The sequence below is a fragment of the Chroicocephalus ridibundus genome, chromosome 1 (assembly GCF_963924245.1).
Source record: "Chroicocephalus ridibundus chromosome 1, bChrRid1.1, whole genome shotgun sequence".
NCBI classification, from domain to species: Eukaryota; Metazoa; Chordata; class Aves; order Charadriiformes; family Laridae; genus Chroicocephalus; species Chroicocephalus ridibundus.
Window position 1 is genome coordinate 88,073,341 of NC_086284.1, and position 13,833 is coordinate 88,087,173.

Genomic DNA, 13,833 nt, shown 5'->3' on the forward strand with positions numbered 1-13,833 from the left:
CACTAGCAAAACCAAGTATATTAACTGCATGAAGGAAAGCAATTTCCACAATATAGCTAATGCAAAACCTATACTGGAAATAGCAAAGGGGAAAATTGGAGCTTGGGCAAATTATAGGAGAGTACATAGGGAGGGTGCACTTTAGCGAGTAGAAATATCAGGAAAGCAAGTTGTTGGCAGCACCAGTAATATTAAAGAAGTGAGGAAAGGAGCTGATAAGATAGAGAAGGACAAGGAGAGAAAATACTTTCTAAAAAAAAAAATGAAACAAAAAACATCAAGGAAAAATGCACACGTTACCAAAAAAGGATAAGAAAGTTTAAAAAATATTATGGAAATAAGATGGGAAAGATCATATGGCTGGAGAAGTTATTATTACAGATTAAAGAGCTGCTATGAAATTCTTTGTACCTGGTATGGGGGAGGAATAGAAAGGCAAATTAGATAGGCAGCAAAGGGAATTAGTAGTATGGAATAGGGAGTGAGGATTTACAAGTACCTTTGGAAATGAGGGAAGAGTAGAAATTAGATATTGCAGCCCGGAGGGCATCCCTGTAGAATACCTGATGAGATATATAAATAAGAGTGTACTCACTTGAGAATCATAGTCATGGTTTCTTTTCTGTCTTTCCCTTGGAAAGGTAGAGTACCAGTGAGCATTTCAAACTGTATAGAGTAAAACTTTCATCAATTACATTACCTGGACAAAATCTAATTTTTGACAAAACTACTTAGCATCTTAACCTTCCAAAATTCATGCATGTTAACAACCAAGTCTGTGCAAAACAACTTCTCATTGTACAATTTAAATTACTATGAACGTCGAGCAGCCTTTGCCATTTTTAAAGCTGCAAAATATTTTCCTATATCGATACCTCGCTTTACATGCTTTTATCTGAGCATTTTAGACTATAATGTTCTGTGTTCCGTTTGCGCCTAAAGAGTTTATTCTTGGAAGACTTGATCTATACAACTGTATTTTAGTTTTCAAGAGGGTGGAGGGGTAGGGAAAAAGATTCTGCTTGCAAAAGTTAGTGACGATTTCTCCTCATGCAGAGATATTTAAAAAGGTCAAGTTTTTTAAAATTGGCATGTACATAGCCTTCATTGGAAAGGGGAAAAAGGTTAGTTGATTGACAAAGACATGCATGATGAAAAGTGGTTACCGTATGCATACAGTGGAAATAAAGCCTGAAGGAACACATAAGAGCTACACAGTACGTGCATGCACATTCTACAGTGCCTGGTAGTAGGCAACAGACACTGTTAAAATACTGATTTGTTCTGAAAGTGACTGAGTAAAAATAGATAAATATAAAGGCACTTCCATCGGGCTGCAGTATACTGCAGGGATATCAGATCTAAGTGAGGTACTGAAAGCAGCCTGGCAGCAGTCACAGCAGCCAACACTGTGAGGCAGAAATTCTGATTTTTGGTTTAAGAACTGCAAAATAGTTTAGTTTAATGAAATTTCATGGCATACACTTAAAGCCATCAAAATTAAAATCACTATAAAGGAACCCTCTGAACAGCTTATGCAAACTTAAGTCATCAGGATATCCCTCCATTCCTCTTTTCTGGTATGACCCAAATGTTCAGACTTCTAAGCATTAAAAATGTTCACAGATAACTTGAGTGAATAACGTGTGACAGTAGTATTCTTAGATTTACAATCAGAGCATGAAGCTATCTTCATTTTTTTGTTTGTTTAGAATGATCTTCACAAATTGCACTTGCAAAAAAAAAATTTTAAAGGTAAATTTGTAGTGCTGCACATTTCCCTTACACTTGCTTGAAATAAAAAAAGTTTCTTTAGCAAGCTCCTATTTGTCACAAGTATACACACTTGTATTAGTAACTCGGCATATGTGTTCTTTGTCTCCTCCATAACTACTATAATTGCAACATCAATAGGCCAATAGTACTTTAAGAATAAGTTAACGTTGGCCTTCCCAGTTATCATTTTTATTTGAGCAGAAGAGTACCTCAACAAATACATAATGCTTCCGGAAACTTTAAATGACTGTTTTTAGATGCCTGGCATCCCTTCAAACAGTCACCATTTTAAAGGACAAATTATAATATACTTCTCAATGATGTTTTAAACATACCTAGTGTCTAGCAGCAGGAGAAAAGAGGCCAAATGATTTGTTGAGATTTCTTTCTAGTCTCCGTTTCTATGCTATAATTTCTGTTCCATCTAGATACTGTGTGCTCATACCACACCAACAACCAATTGAATTCTCAATCAACACAGATTTCTAATTAAGAATGAGAGTGGATACATACAGATTGTCTAAGAAAATTACCATGCAAACTAGAAATGCAAGGAACAAAAATACGTCTTAGAGAAAACTGCACTGTATTCCATATACTAATTTAGATAATTTGCTTTTTAAGGTCATATTTTTGCATCCAAAGTAGAAGCCAGAGTGTTTAAAATGCACTTAGACTGTGAAAGCTATACCAGTCACATCCAACAATTTAATTTTAACATATGTGCTTTATAAGCACAAAATTATGTTTTCCAGCTTTATAAATAAAGCTGAAGTTTAACTACATTTGCGTTACCGACCACAAACCAACTACACTGTAATTAACTTTTAATTGACTGTGTTCTTACTGATACAATGTGCAGTTGTGAGGGTGTGCATCCTCATCTGTCTGGAGAGAGTTTAGTTATGAGGTGCTACTTTTACATAGTCAGTTTTCAGATCACAACAGCATTCTAGATGATTAAAAGGTGATAGGATGACTTATTTTCAGACACAAGTCTCTCTCGTACTACAAAGCACACACATTAGTTGTACTGTTACAGTCATATGTAGCAGAAACAGTAAGAAACAAAAACATTCCCTTTAAAAAATACAATTATTTAATTTTTATGTCAAAAACGCACACAAAGATTATAAATATTAAAAGCTATTCAGCGTTCCTAAAATACCAAACATGATCTATTTTTCTTTTCCAAAGCCATATTTGATACACACATTATTTCCCCCGACCCTATAATTTCATAGAACTCCTTGCAGAAACACCATAAGCAACTGCGCAACTATATCCCATATCAGCTCAGTGTCATTTAGATTTTGATGTGTGAGAACAATAGCTGTCATTATTCCACTAACCTGTAATTACACTCGAGACTAATTAGAAAGTTATCCCTCATTTTTTTTTTCCACTTGAGAATAAATTCAAATTTGAGATTTGGATCTAAATTTTTCCCCCACCTTAGAATAGACAGTATTTTTCCTGTATGCTTTAGTATTCCTGTTAGTCTCCGTAACATTCAAACTACAATAGATGCATAATTTCTTAATTCAACGATAACAAAAATATCGCATATTGTTAGTCTTGATATAAAACCTAGCCCACGTTCTTGATCCGAACTCTGTGGTATTGTTATTAATTTCATATAATTTAGACTTTTTTTAGTAGTTAGAATTCATTTAAAGCTCACCTTACAGTTTAATGTTTGATTTGTTTCACCAAAACCTGCAAAGCACAGTTTTGCTATTATTTACATTTACGAGAAACCTACCATTAAAACACCAAAAGACCACCAGTCCGCACTCTGTGTATGGCCTCGTCTATTAACAACTTCTGGTGCCATATATTCCACTGTTCCACAGAAAGAGTAGGCTTTTTTTTCATGATCAATTGACTCCTTACTTAAGCCAAAATCTGGAAGAACAAAAGAATAGTTCTAAATTTTATTATTTAAATAAAAAAATAAAAAAATTATTCATGGTTAATACTTTCACCACAATGTGAAATGTGGTGCTTTTATAATTCATGTATATACACCAAAATACACATATGGAAATTACAGAATTCTTCTCCCCTCCCTGCACTACCACAGGTCTGTAACATCAGATATATTGTAAAGCAGATATCTTTTTTATATATTTCATTTATTTCAAAATAATTACACACTGTTTACTCCACAGCAAAATTACCTACCAGTTAAAATTACTTCTTTTACCATACTGTTTACCAAAAAAAAAAAAAAAAAAGAAAATGCAAAGATTTTATTATGAACAGAAAAGATTCAGGTGTTGCAATTTCCCGTTATTCACCTGTCAATTTGATATGTCCTTCCTCATCAAGCAGGATGCTAAAAAACAGTAAAAAGAATAAAATAAACTCAATAAAATATATTTTAACTGTTGTTTCAGACAATGTACTGACAACATTTAGGAATAATCAGAACAGCATACACAAAGACCAGCTGAATTGAACATGCATGCAGATCATTAGAATCATTAGGAGGAGATACTTTGAAACTACACATTTTCTTTTCCTTGAATTCTACCTTTTTAAAGATTATGAAACATAATCAGCATATGAGAGCTTTATTTAACTATCTGGTTAAATTCAGCACCATATGTAGTAATGTTTATCTTGAACTTTCAGTGTTGGCCATCTGCAGCGTGTCATCACAATTGTTAAAAATAAGAGATATAGTTCTATTTCTCTTAAACTTAGCAAGATGTGTTAATACAATGTATGTTTGCCTATGTATACAAAATGGGTATTCATTTGTAATTACTGTTTCAAAGGGTGTTAACCACTTCAAATAACATCAAGTAACATTCTCATGTCCTACCAAAGGACAGGACCCATGGGCCCAGTACTTCGAAGCAGGCCTTGTGCTTCCGCCTGTTTGTTGCAATCAGAAAAAAGGCCACGCTTCTCCGAGAAGCCAACTATCCTTAACCACCACTGAATAAAATTGCAAAGCAGACTTAGTTCCTCCAGCTTCTCCTGTGGGGAGCTGCGTTTCACCCTGGGGATGAGACGTGACCCAGGCACACGCTACTTCTCCAGTTCCCCTGCTCTTTTCCTCCTTGGAGTTTCCATGACATGAAACAGCCCCACAGTACAGACAACTGCCTGTAAGAGTTACTACTATCTCATCCATAACTTGCAAGTAATTTCAAACTTTGGCAGGTTTTTTAATCACATACACTCAAGGTTTTAAACCAAAGCTTTTCAGTAGGTATAGATACACATAATTTTTTTTTTTTTTATTATAAAAATACTATGTCTGAGGCAGTAGCTATTTAGTCTTCTGACAATTACTATTTTGTTCTTTTCCTCTTAGAAGTAAATGTTAGCAAAATAACTAAAGTTCTCTCACTTTGCTTTTTAAAGATCTTTTTCCACTTGGTAAGCTTATTTTTCCTCACTTCTGAATTACTTAACACTCTCAAAGTTTAAACATAATTCATTCCCTCTTCACTTGTAACTGCAACCCCATGCCAAAAGTCTCCACATTTCTGATTCGAGTACGAAGCTTTCCCTTCTTGTTAGTCAGGGCTAAACATTTATAAACTTGTGTCTTTTTTCCAGGAGATACACAAAAGAACAAGCTATCCTAATGGAAGTTTCACATAACAGCCAGGTTCTGTGATACTTATTACTCATTTTTCCTCTTTTCCACTACCACTGTAGATGAGACAGTTATCTCCCACAGACTGTTCAGGTTCTCCATACAGCCATAACAGAGAAGTAGGATCACCAAGACCATCAGGACCTTACAGATTTCCTTGCAATGAGGCAACTATGTCATTAAGCACGCATTATATCATCACTTAGATTCCTCTCCGGGTAGAGAGTAACACTACAGCATACATTTATATCTGAAAGGTTCAAATGTTCCAGATGATTGCACTGACATTTTCTTCTTTACATCATCTAAAACTAAAAAAATTACTGGAGGAAAGACATAAACAGGAGACAGAATTCAATCATTTGAATGAAGCATGGATGACTAACATATTGATACACAACACCATACCAGAATTGCAACTTCAAGCTTATTTTAAGTTTTCAGTGTAATTATGTGATCATCAATATGTTAAATAAAGCCTGTTACTTACTATTTTCATATTTTATTTTAAACTTTAAACTCCATTCTGCTCTTACTGCAGTGGATTTTAAAAATCAGTGTTGGAAAAGATGTTTGGTGTTAGGGTTTCAAAAGCAAAGATATAACATTCAACTGTAACTTTATATCGTGCCTTTGTTCTAAGTTTATCTCTAGCACAGAAATTCTAGAATAACAACAAAAGCAAAAGATCAGTAAGAACTCTTCTCCATTGTACACCCTAAACTACCTGGAAATGAAAGGCAGGAATATTTCAGTATACTCTTTACTTAAAGTAACATGGATTATAGCACTGGCCATATTATTCTGAAACTAGATGCTCATGTTTGAGTGGAAATGAAATCTAACCTATTTAATTCAAATAATCCCCACCTCCCTCCCTGTTCAGTTTATATAGTAAATTACTGAATTATAACAGCTGGAAAGAGGAGCGCGTAGGTAGTAGTGCTATAGAAATCAAATTAATACACTGCATTTGCCACAGAGGAGTCTTACTTTTCTGGTTTTAGGTCCCGGTATATTATTCCAAGACTATGTAGATGATCTAAAGCAAGTGCTAATTCAGCCAGGTAAAATTTAACATCATCTTCTGTGAACATCACCTGGAAAAGCAAAACAATGTATTTTACATGTAAAATCTGTAACGTTTACAGCAGTACCAACCAAACAATGGTAACAGTGGTTTTGCAGAATGGTTCTTCATAATACTTGAATTAATTTCTATACAAAAACCTAGAAATTCCAATTTCTTGGTTAGACGAAAACTAGGATTTTATAATCAATACCATTTCACCATACATACTTGAAAAAGAACTTCTGAAGCCAAGCTCTTATTATTCTTTCTGCGAAATAGAGGTTATTAGCTTCTGATTGTTCAAGAGAACAGACACATTGCAGTGGGACTGAAAAATTTTGGGAAGCGTTTAAAGAACATGACTACCTCTTTATTGGATGTGACCACTTCATTTCCAGACAACAAATGGACTAAAGAAATCTAAATGCCCGAATTTTGTCTACAAAGTCAGAGAGTCAAGAAAAGCATATACATCTCATTTTTGAAGAGATTGTCTCTAAGCACTATGGGAAAGAAGTTACAGTAGTGATGGTAAAACACCCAAGATGCAGCCTGAGATGTAACTGCAGAAAAGGTAGGTCAAAGAGTAAACTAAGAAAATAACCTATGTAAGAGCATAGGTCAGAAAATGTGGGATAGCAATCCCATATTTTCTGTTAGGAAGATAAACTAATCCCTGTTTAGATTCAATTAAATGAATATATTGTCCTAATTACATCAACAACTGTTGTAATCCACTGACAGAACACATTACAATTAAGATTTTCTGAGAATTTAGAAAAAGATAGAAATAATAATAAAAAATTCCTGCGTGATTTGATTCTACCTCAGTTACTACTCTGAGTCTCTCTTTTTTGAGAATTTAATACTAATATCTTTAGATACAGCATATGGGCCTGGGGGGTGGGGAACGGGGATGGGGAGCACAGGTGAACATTATTTTAAGCAAGAGTTAAGAGTGGCGAATGGCAAATACCATGTATTTTCCCCTTAGTAGTTTAAAGGGAGAAAGTGACAGCAAAGCTTGTACAAGAGGTTGTTACTGATGTTACTTCTACAAAAGCGCCAATATTCAGTACAGGCACATTCAAGAAGGGAAGTTTCTATAAGAAACATTTAAAAGCTCAAATAATGAAAGATCCCATGAGGATGGTAATACACCCACACTATGTTCTTTAAAAACATTGCATGGAATTCATCTCTCCTAACCTTAAACATCTGCAGTGTAGGCATCTAGCTCTGAATAAATAACTTTTCCCTTTGTAGCCGATGAGGAAAAAGCAGGAACTTTTAGGCTGCAGTTTATCTGATCTATTTTAAAATCACGACTTGATAGGAGGATGACATTAATTGCATCCAGCACGCCCATTTCACTCCATCAGGTATGAACAATTAGCTGATCCAGGTACCTATAATGCATATTTCTTATCTAGCCATATTAAGTCTTTTAAAATCTGAGTGGCTCAAGACGAAAAAGTCATCAGCAAGAAAGCAATACACATTCTTTCTTGGGAATCGCGATAGTAGTATGGATTTTAAGAAAAAAGTATCTCAATTTTAGAGTGCTAAGAACTTTTTACTTATCTGCAGCAAAATGAACTAAAAGAAGCAAATTGAAACACATGGCTTCAATGAACTAAATATAATCATTTATGTGGTCAGCACACAAAATGCACCGCATTCTGCTCTCCTCTTGATAACCCTACAACTTTGCAGTGGTGACCCACTGCTCCGGATACTCTGTAACAACGGAGAATGGAAAGCAGCTACAATTACAAGTTCTAGCTACCAGAAACACATTAGATGTATTTAGATCTCTATCCTACCATATATTTGTTGGAAATTTTTGCACATGAGTGATGCCAAAAAATAAAAAAAATAATTCTGATATATGAAATATGAAATGCTAGCATTTATTTTAGGAGTTATAATCAAATTAATTTGAGGTAATCAAACTTTTCAAAGTCATTGTTTCACGTATCTACATAGAGATTTCACCAGCTTGACAAAGGCAAAGTGTTCAAGTTTGGAAAATTACAAAAACAAGTGAAATACAATTCTTGCTTTTTTTATATTTATAAATAATTTTGTGTTCATATGTAATTCATAAAAAAAATCTGATGCTTAAAACCAGACACAAATCAGTTAATTTGAATACAACTACTTTATATAAATCCGTGCTCTGAGATTCATCTTTAAACCTCCGCAATAAGAGAAGAAAATTTTGCAAGGTGTAAAAAGCAGCACAGAAAGCCTGCTTGTCTAAGCCTTTTTTAGAACAATGTAAATTACCATTACCAACAGCATTTTCATGTCACAAAGTGACTACTTTGTGCAAAAAAACTTAAGCAAACAAAAAACTTAGCTGGTTAAAAAAAGACATTCAAAATTTTATGCAATGAAAAATTAATTTAAAAAGTAAACTCTCCTAATAAGGCAATTTACAGACAAATTTTATCAATAGACAACTTTCAAATTAAAAGTTTACCTCTTTGGATAAACGTGTAAACAAGTCTCCTCCCCTGAGAAAATCCAAAATAAGATATAGCTTCCCTTCTGTTTGAAAAGCTGAAAAGATCAATTAAAAAAATTAAACATCATCTAATTTTACCCACAATCAGAAGAATAACACTCCTAATAATTCATCCGTATTTTCATTATCAAATGAATTATTCTTCTTTCTCCTCTGTGGAAAAAATTACTTAAATGAATTAAGTAACTGTTCCTCTATCATGGACCAAGTAACTCTCATGCTATGTGAAAGCAAAGCAAGTCACCAATGGAATTTCTAAAAAAAATAAACTATACTTAGGTTAGTCAGCATTTCATTCCAGATTCTGGAAGTTAAAAGCCTAAATTTAAAAGGGCAAATTAGCAACTAATGCACTTATACTAAAACCTCTGGAAACTCAGCTTAACCAGGAGATCTCATCCAGTTTGCAAAAGAGTGACAAGTAAAACTATGGAAGCTACATTATTTAAGCCACATCAGAGAGTGATAGAGATCTGATGTTTGAACTATAGGAAAAACTGGATCCTAAAAGAAAAGCACAAACTGAAAAAAATTAACAACAGAAATTATTCTCTATATTTTTTCAGTTTACTTTCTGCATGACATGTTAAGAGTACTGATTTCCTTCCAAACTCCACATGAATATTTTTATGGCTGTCCATACTATTAAAATTTAAAGGCATATTTCTACCAATTTTGATGCAATCGGAAGCAATGCCATTGCATATGTTTTATATAGAGTAAATAAAGCAAGGATAAGAAATAATTAAAAAAGTGAATGACATGTACAAAAGATAAGAGGTTTTTGAAAAGAATGCTAGACTTAAATAGATAACTGCTTTTTAATAAAGCAAAGGGCTACAAGACCCTCAGTCCTACAAAGATACAACACTGGGCATGAAGTTAGCCATGTGCTTACTTTGCATGAGAATTACTACACAGCATGATCAGGATTTAGACAGCTCACTAATTTTCTATGATTCTCTGAACGACAAACCAAATGTTAGGCACTAACTTGACAAGCACCTGTTTTTATAATATATAAACATAATTTTTTCTGCAACTCACCGTAATGTAACTTGACAATGAAAGGGTGGTTAACTTCTACTAGGATATCACGTTCCATTTTTGTTCGAACCCGATCTCGAACTACAACAGAATATAAGCAAGATTTAAAAAAAAAAATAAAAAAAAGAATTTACATCGTGAATCAGTATTTCTCCAACATTTCCTGATGTACTTCACACTGTATCCCGTAGTATTACAATTGTATGCCGGTCACTATACTTTACACAGAAGAGACTTGAGAGAGAAATTATTTTACAGCACCCAGTTTTCTGACAAATCTCTTTATGCATTTTAATTTGCTTCAGTTTCTGCTACTGGCAAAATCTGACACTGGGTAAACAAATTTAACAAAAGCACAAAAGAAAACAACCAGCCTTCAGTTCGCCCTATACTTAGTTAACCTTTTAAACAGCAGAGCAAAACTGCCGCAGCTATGTATAGAAAACATAGCCATTTTCTCTACTGTTAAAAACTAAGCAGAATTAAAGTTATAGCAAAACAAACTCATAAATACAATTAGACTATCATAAAGATGCTTTATTAGTTTAAGTCATTCAAATAACTTGTGCTATTAAGATATTAAGTACCTTCACAATTTGGAAGGGAATTTTTTTTTTTTTTTTACATTTCCTTTCTTTATTATGAACTTACAATAAAAAGAATATCTATTCAATGTAGTGTGTACTTCAGACAATCTTTCTGATTTTAAAAAAGCCTTACTGAGAGTAGAGGTGTGCATGGAGGAGTACATCAGAAGCAGTTACTGCTCAAGCTGCCTGTGCTGTCCCACCGTGGTGGCTCAGAATGGGACATGTATCTGCTCCTGTGTAGATTAAGCTGAGGACCACGTGCAGATGCCCTGCATATGGGGCTGGCAATCCATGAAGACAGGCAGGATGGGCAGCTGAGCACAGCACCTGCTTCAGCTGTCCAAGGCAACTCCCCTGCCACTCCACTCAGTGCCTGGTTCCCATCCGAAGCTACAAATCCACCAGGACACAGAGAAAATTCAGAGCTCTTACAGTTGAGAGCTAGCAAAGTTTACTAAACCATTTTAGGATGTTGCATTTCTCCTCTTTTCTCTTATTCTACATCTTGTTACTGGACCTTTCCCAAATCTTACAGCTTCTTGAAGGAAGCGCCCCAGAGCAATGAAGTCCAGTCCAAAGTTTAAGTTGCTGGCATTCCTTGTACAGTTAACGAATCAGAGTTCTCAGATAAAAACATAACAAGGCAGGAAAAAACCAAGTCAAGAAGCAAAAGGTTCTTTTAGAAGTTTAGCTATCTTTTCCCAGAAACAGGCATTTACAATAATACAGGTAATTGTGTAATAAAGTTATATAGATACATTTTCACGAATGAATAAAGTTATCAAGTTTCCATCTCCCTGCAGAACAGATTCCTAAAAATGGAAGCACGTGAAATAAATGCTTACCAAACACAGAGCAAACATCACAGTTGAATTTTGACCTTTACATCTACAGGCATAAAAATGTCACAAGATAGTTATGTGATCTCACTGTTCCAAGGCTTCATTTGAGTTACAAAATTGAAATTCAGAATATTCTTTTTTTAGGCAGATTGGTTGAGAAAAAAAATTCAAAAGACTTTTAAGTGCCTATAGCTATGCAACAGTTACATGCCCTATTTTTGAAAAGCTAGAGAAAGTCCGTATTTACAAAATCACAACCAAAAAAAGTATAAAGAACTGAGCTCATTTCACACATTAGCATTAGCCATTAAAAAAAAAAAAGCTAACTTGTGTAGACTATAGTTTCCATATGTGTACTGCTGGAAGTACTGATTTTTCTCGCTGCATTTGATGGCAGACTCTCTAGCAACGATTTGGCCCTGTTTCTCTCCCCATCATAAATGGGCACTGAAAGATGACACCTTCTATCAGAGTGTATTAATAAACTACTCTCTGCACTAAACAAAGTTGTATATGTATACTCTTGGATTTGCTCTAAACATTAAAAGGTTGGACTGTGTAGTTACATCAACGTTTTCTGGCTAATATAGCTGCATTCCTATGAAAATATTCCCTCTAAATTTGATTTGTGAATCATGCACACCACTTTTGATTAAGAAGTGGTCAGAAAGGGCATTTTTATCTTTAAGCTTAGAACACAAAAATAACTTTATGAAACAGATTTGAAAGAGCAAAAGAACCTTAGGCAAATCAAGTAATACAGCGTATTATTTAAAATTACAATACTGGATCTCAAAAACATTGCAATTATGGAAAACAGAATTAATTTCAGTTAATTTCATATTAAGATTTCAACAGTAACCTTCATTTGCTAACCACTCTACTCTACCTAAAACATGAATTGCAACCCAAAGACACCAAAAAGCATCTGAAAATTCAGATACAAAGCATTGAAAAGTGTGGCATCCCCCTGCTAGTGTCACCTTTCCGCTCAAGCCTTTTGCGTCCTTGAATTCTTAGTGTCCATGAGTCTCCCTTTCCAACCAAAAGTTAAGCTTCCAATTTCAGTATTTATCAGTCTCTGACATCTGTAGGCAAAACTAGATCCACAGCTTGGACTGTAATTTTTACAAGTAAGGTTAAACCACAATCGAAAGGTGATTGAGAGAAGCCCCCAAATGCCTTAAAAAAGCAACTGCTGAATGACCTTTGACTCCAGTTCCGAGCTATTAACACACTGGAGAATGAAAGGCTGTTGAGGATATCAAAGTACCTTAAATGAGTGGAAATAAATTTCAGAAAAATAGAAAGTAAATAATGAGAATAACACGTGCCACAAAACACAGCAGAATCACAATATAGGAAACTGTTCAAAAGCACTTACACACTCTGTAATAGTTTTAAGTGAAAGTGATACATAATGAGATTTGAGAGACACATATTCAGCCCTAGATCTTAAGCAGAAAAAATTCAGGTTCAACATTTTAGCAGAAGTTAACGATTCAATGTGAGTTTTTGTTCCCTCCATCATTCTATGAATATTTTCAGATGGAACCGTATGTTAGAATTGCAAATCAATATAATAATCAAGAACATCGGTGAAGTACTACAAGTTGCTGGAACCAAAATTATCATTGCAATTTCAGTGCAGCCATGAGTTAGAAGAACTACAAATAGACAGAAGTATTAAACAATAGCATAAAGCAACAAATATACATTCTGGTTAAGGGATTAGATTATTTTAATCTACAGTAAAAAAGAAATTACTTTTTTCTTATGGAATTCTACAGTCTACAGAATTGACATTGTTCAGGTTTGAACTTATTTTATTACTGATACCATTCAAGACCCAAAGCACCCAAGAAACAAAACATTTTAAAACTCATTTTTTTGCACAAGTAACCTAGATGATTAACTTAAGATTTTATCAAATATATCCTATATCCAGAACAAATGCCAGAAGTTTTGGGAAAAGGTACTGTATAGTTCTGTTTTAAAGAAAGACTTAAACTCCTGTGCTTAGAACTTTTAGAATAAAACAGCTGATATAATGCACTTTAAAATACCATGACCTAAATATAAACTGAGCAAAAGGCATTAACTGTATCCTTGGTGATACATAGCAAATGAAAAAAGGAAGGATATTAAGTTTCAAATAACAGCTCAGAGGCAAGTCAGGTGGCAGATGTAACACAACTACGCTATTAAACCACCATCACCTAATGAACTTGGCATGGAAAGGAACCTACCTTCCCCTATAGCTATCAATATAGTACTGTTGTTTACTTAATTCTTCTGGATTTACAGTACAAGGCAGTGTATTCTGCTATTTGTTATTTGATAGAAGAAACTTC

General features: G+C 34.2%; 1 protein-coding gene across 2 annotated transcripts in view; it reads right to left on the minus strand.

Moving 5' to 3' along the window:
* The window catches only part of RPS6KA3 (ribosomal protein S6 kinase A3), an 82,640-nt gene that overhangs the window by 29,458 nt on the left and 39,349 nt on the right, over positions 1-13,833 (minus strand). For both annotated transcript variants that reach the window (XM_063342899.1, XM_063342891.1), the window contains exons 5-10: positions 10,048-10,128; positions 8,956-9,035; positions 6,389-6,495; positions 4,080-4,117; positions 3,542-3,684; positions 596-666 (exon numbers count right to left, since the gene is read on the minus strand). In XM_063342899.1, coding sequence (XP_063198969.1) covers positions 596-666; positions 3,542-3,684; positions 4,080-4,117; positions 6,389-6,495; positions 8,956-9,035; positions 10,048-10,128 — 520 coding nt within the window. The remainder of the gene's footprint in view (positions 1-595; positions 667-3,541; positions 3,685-4,079; positions 4,118-6,388; positions 6,496-8,955; positions 9,036-10,047; positions 10,129-13,833) is intronic.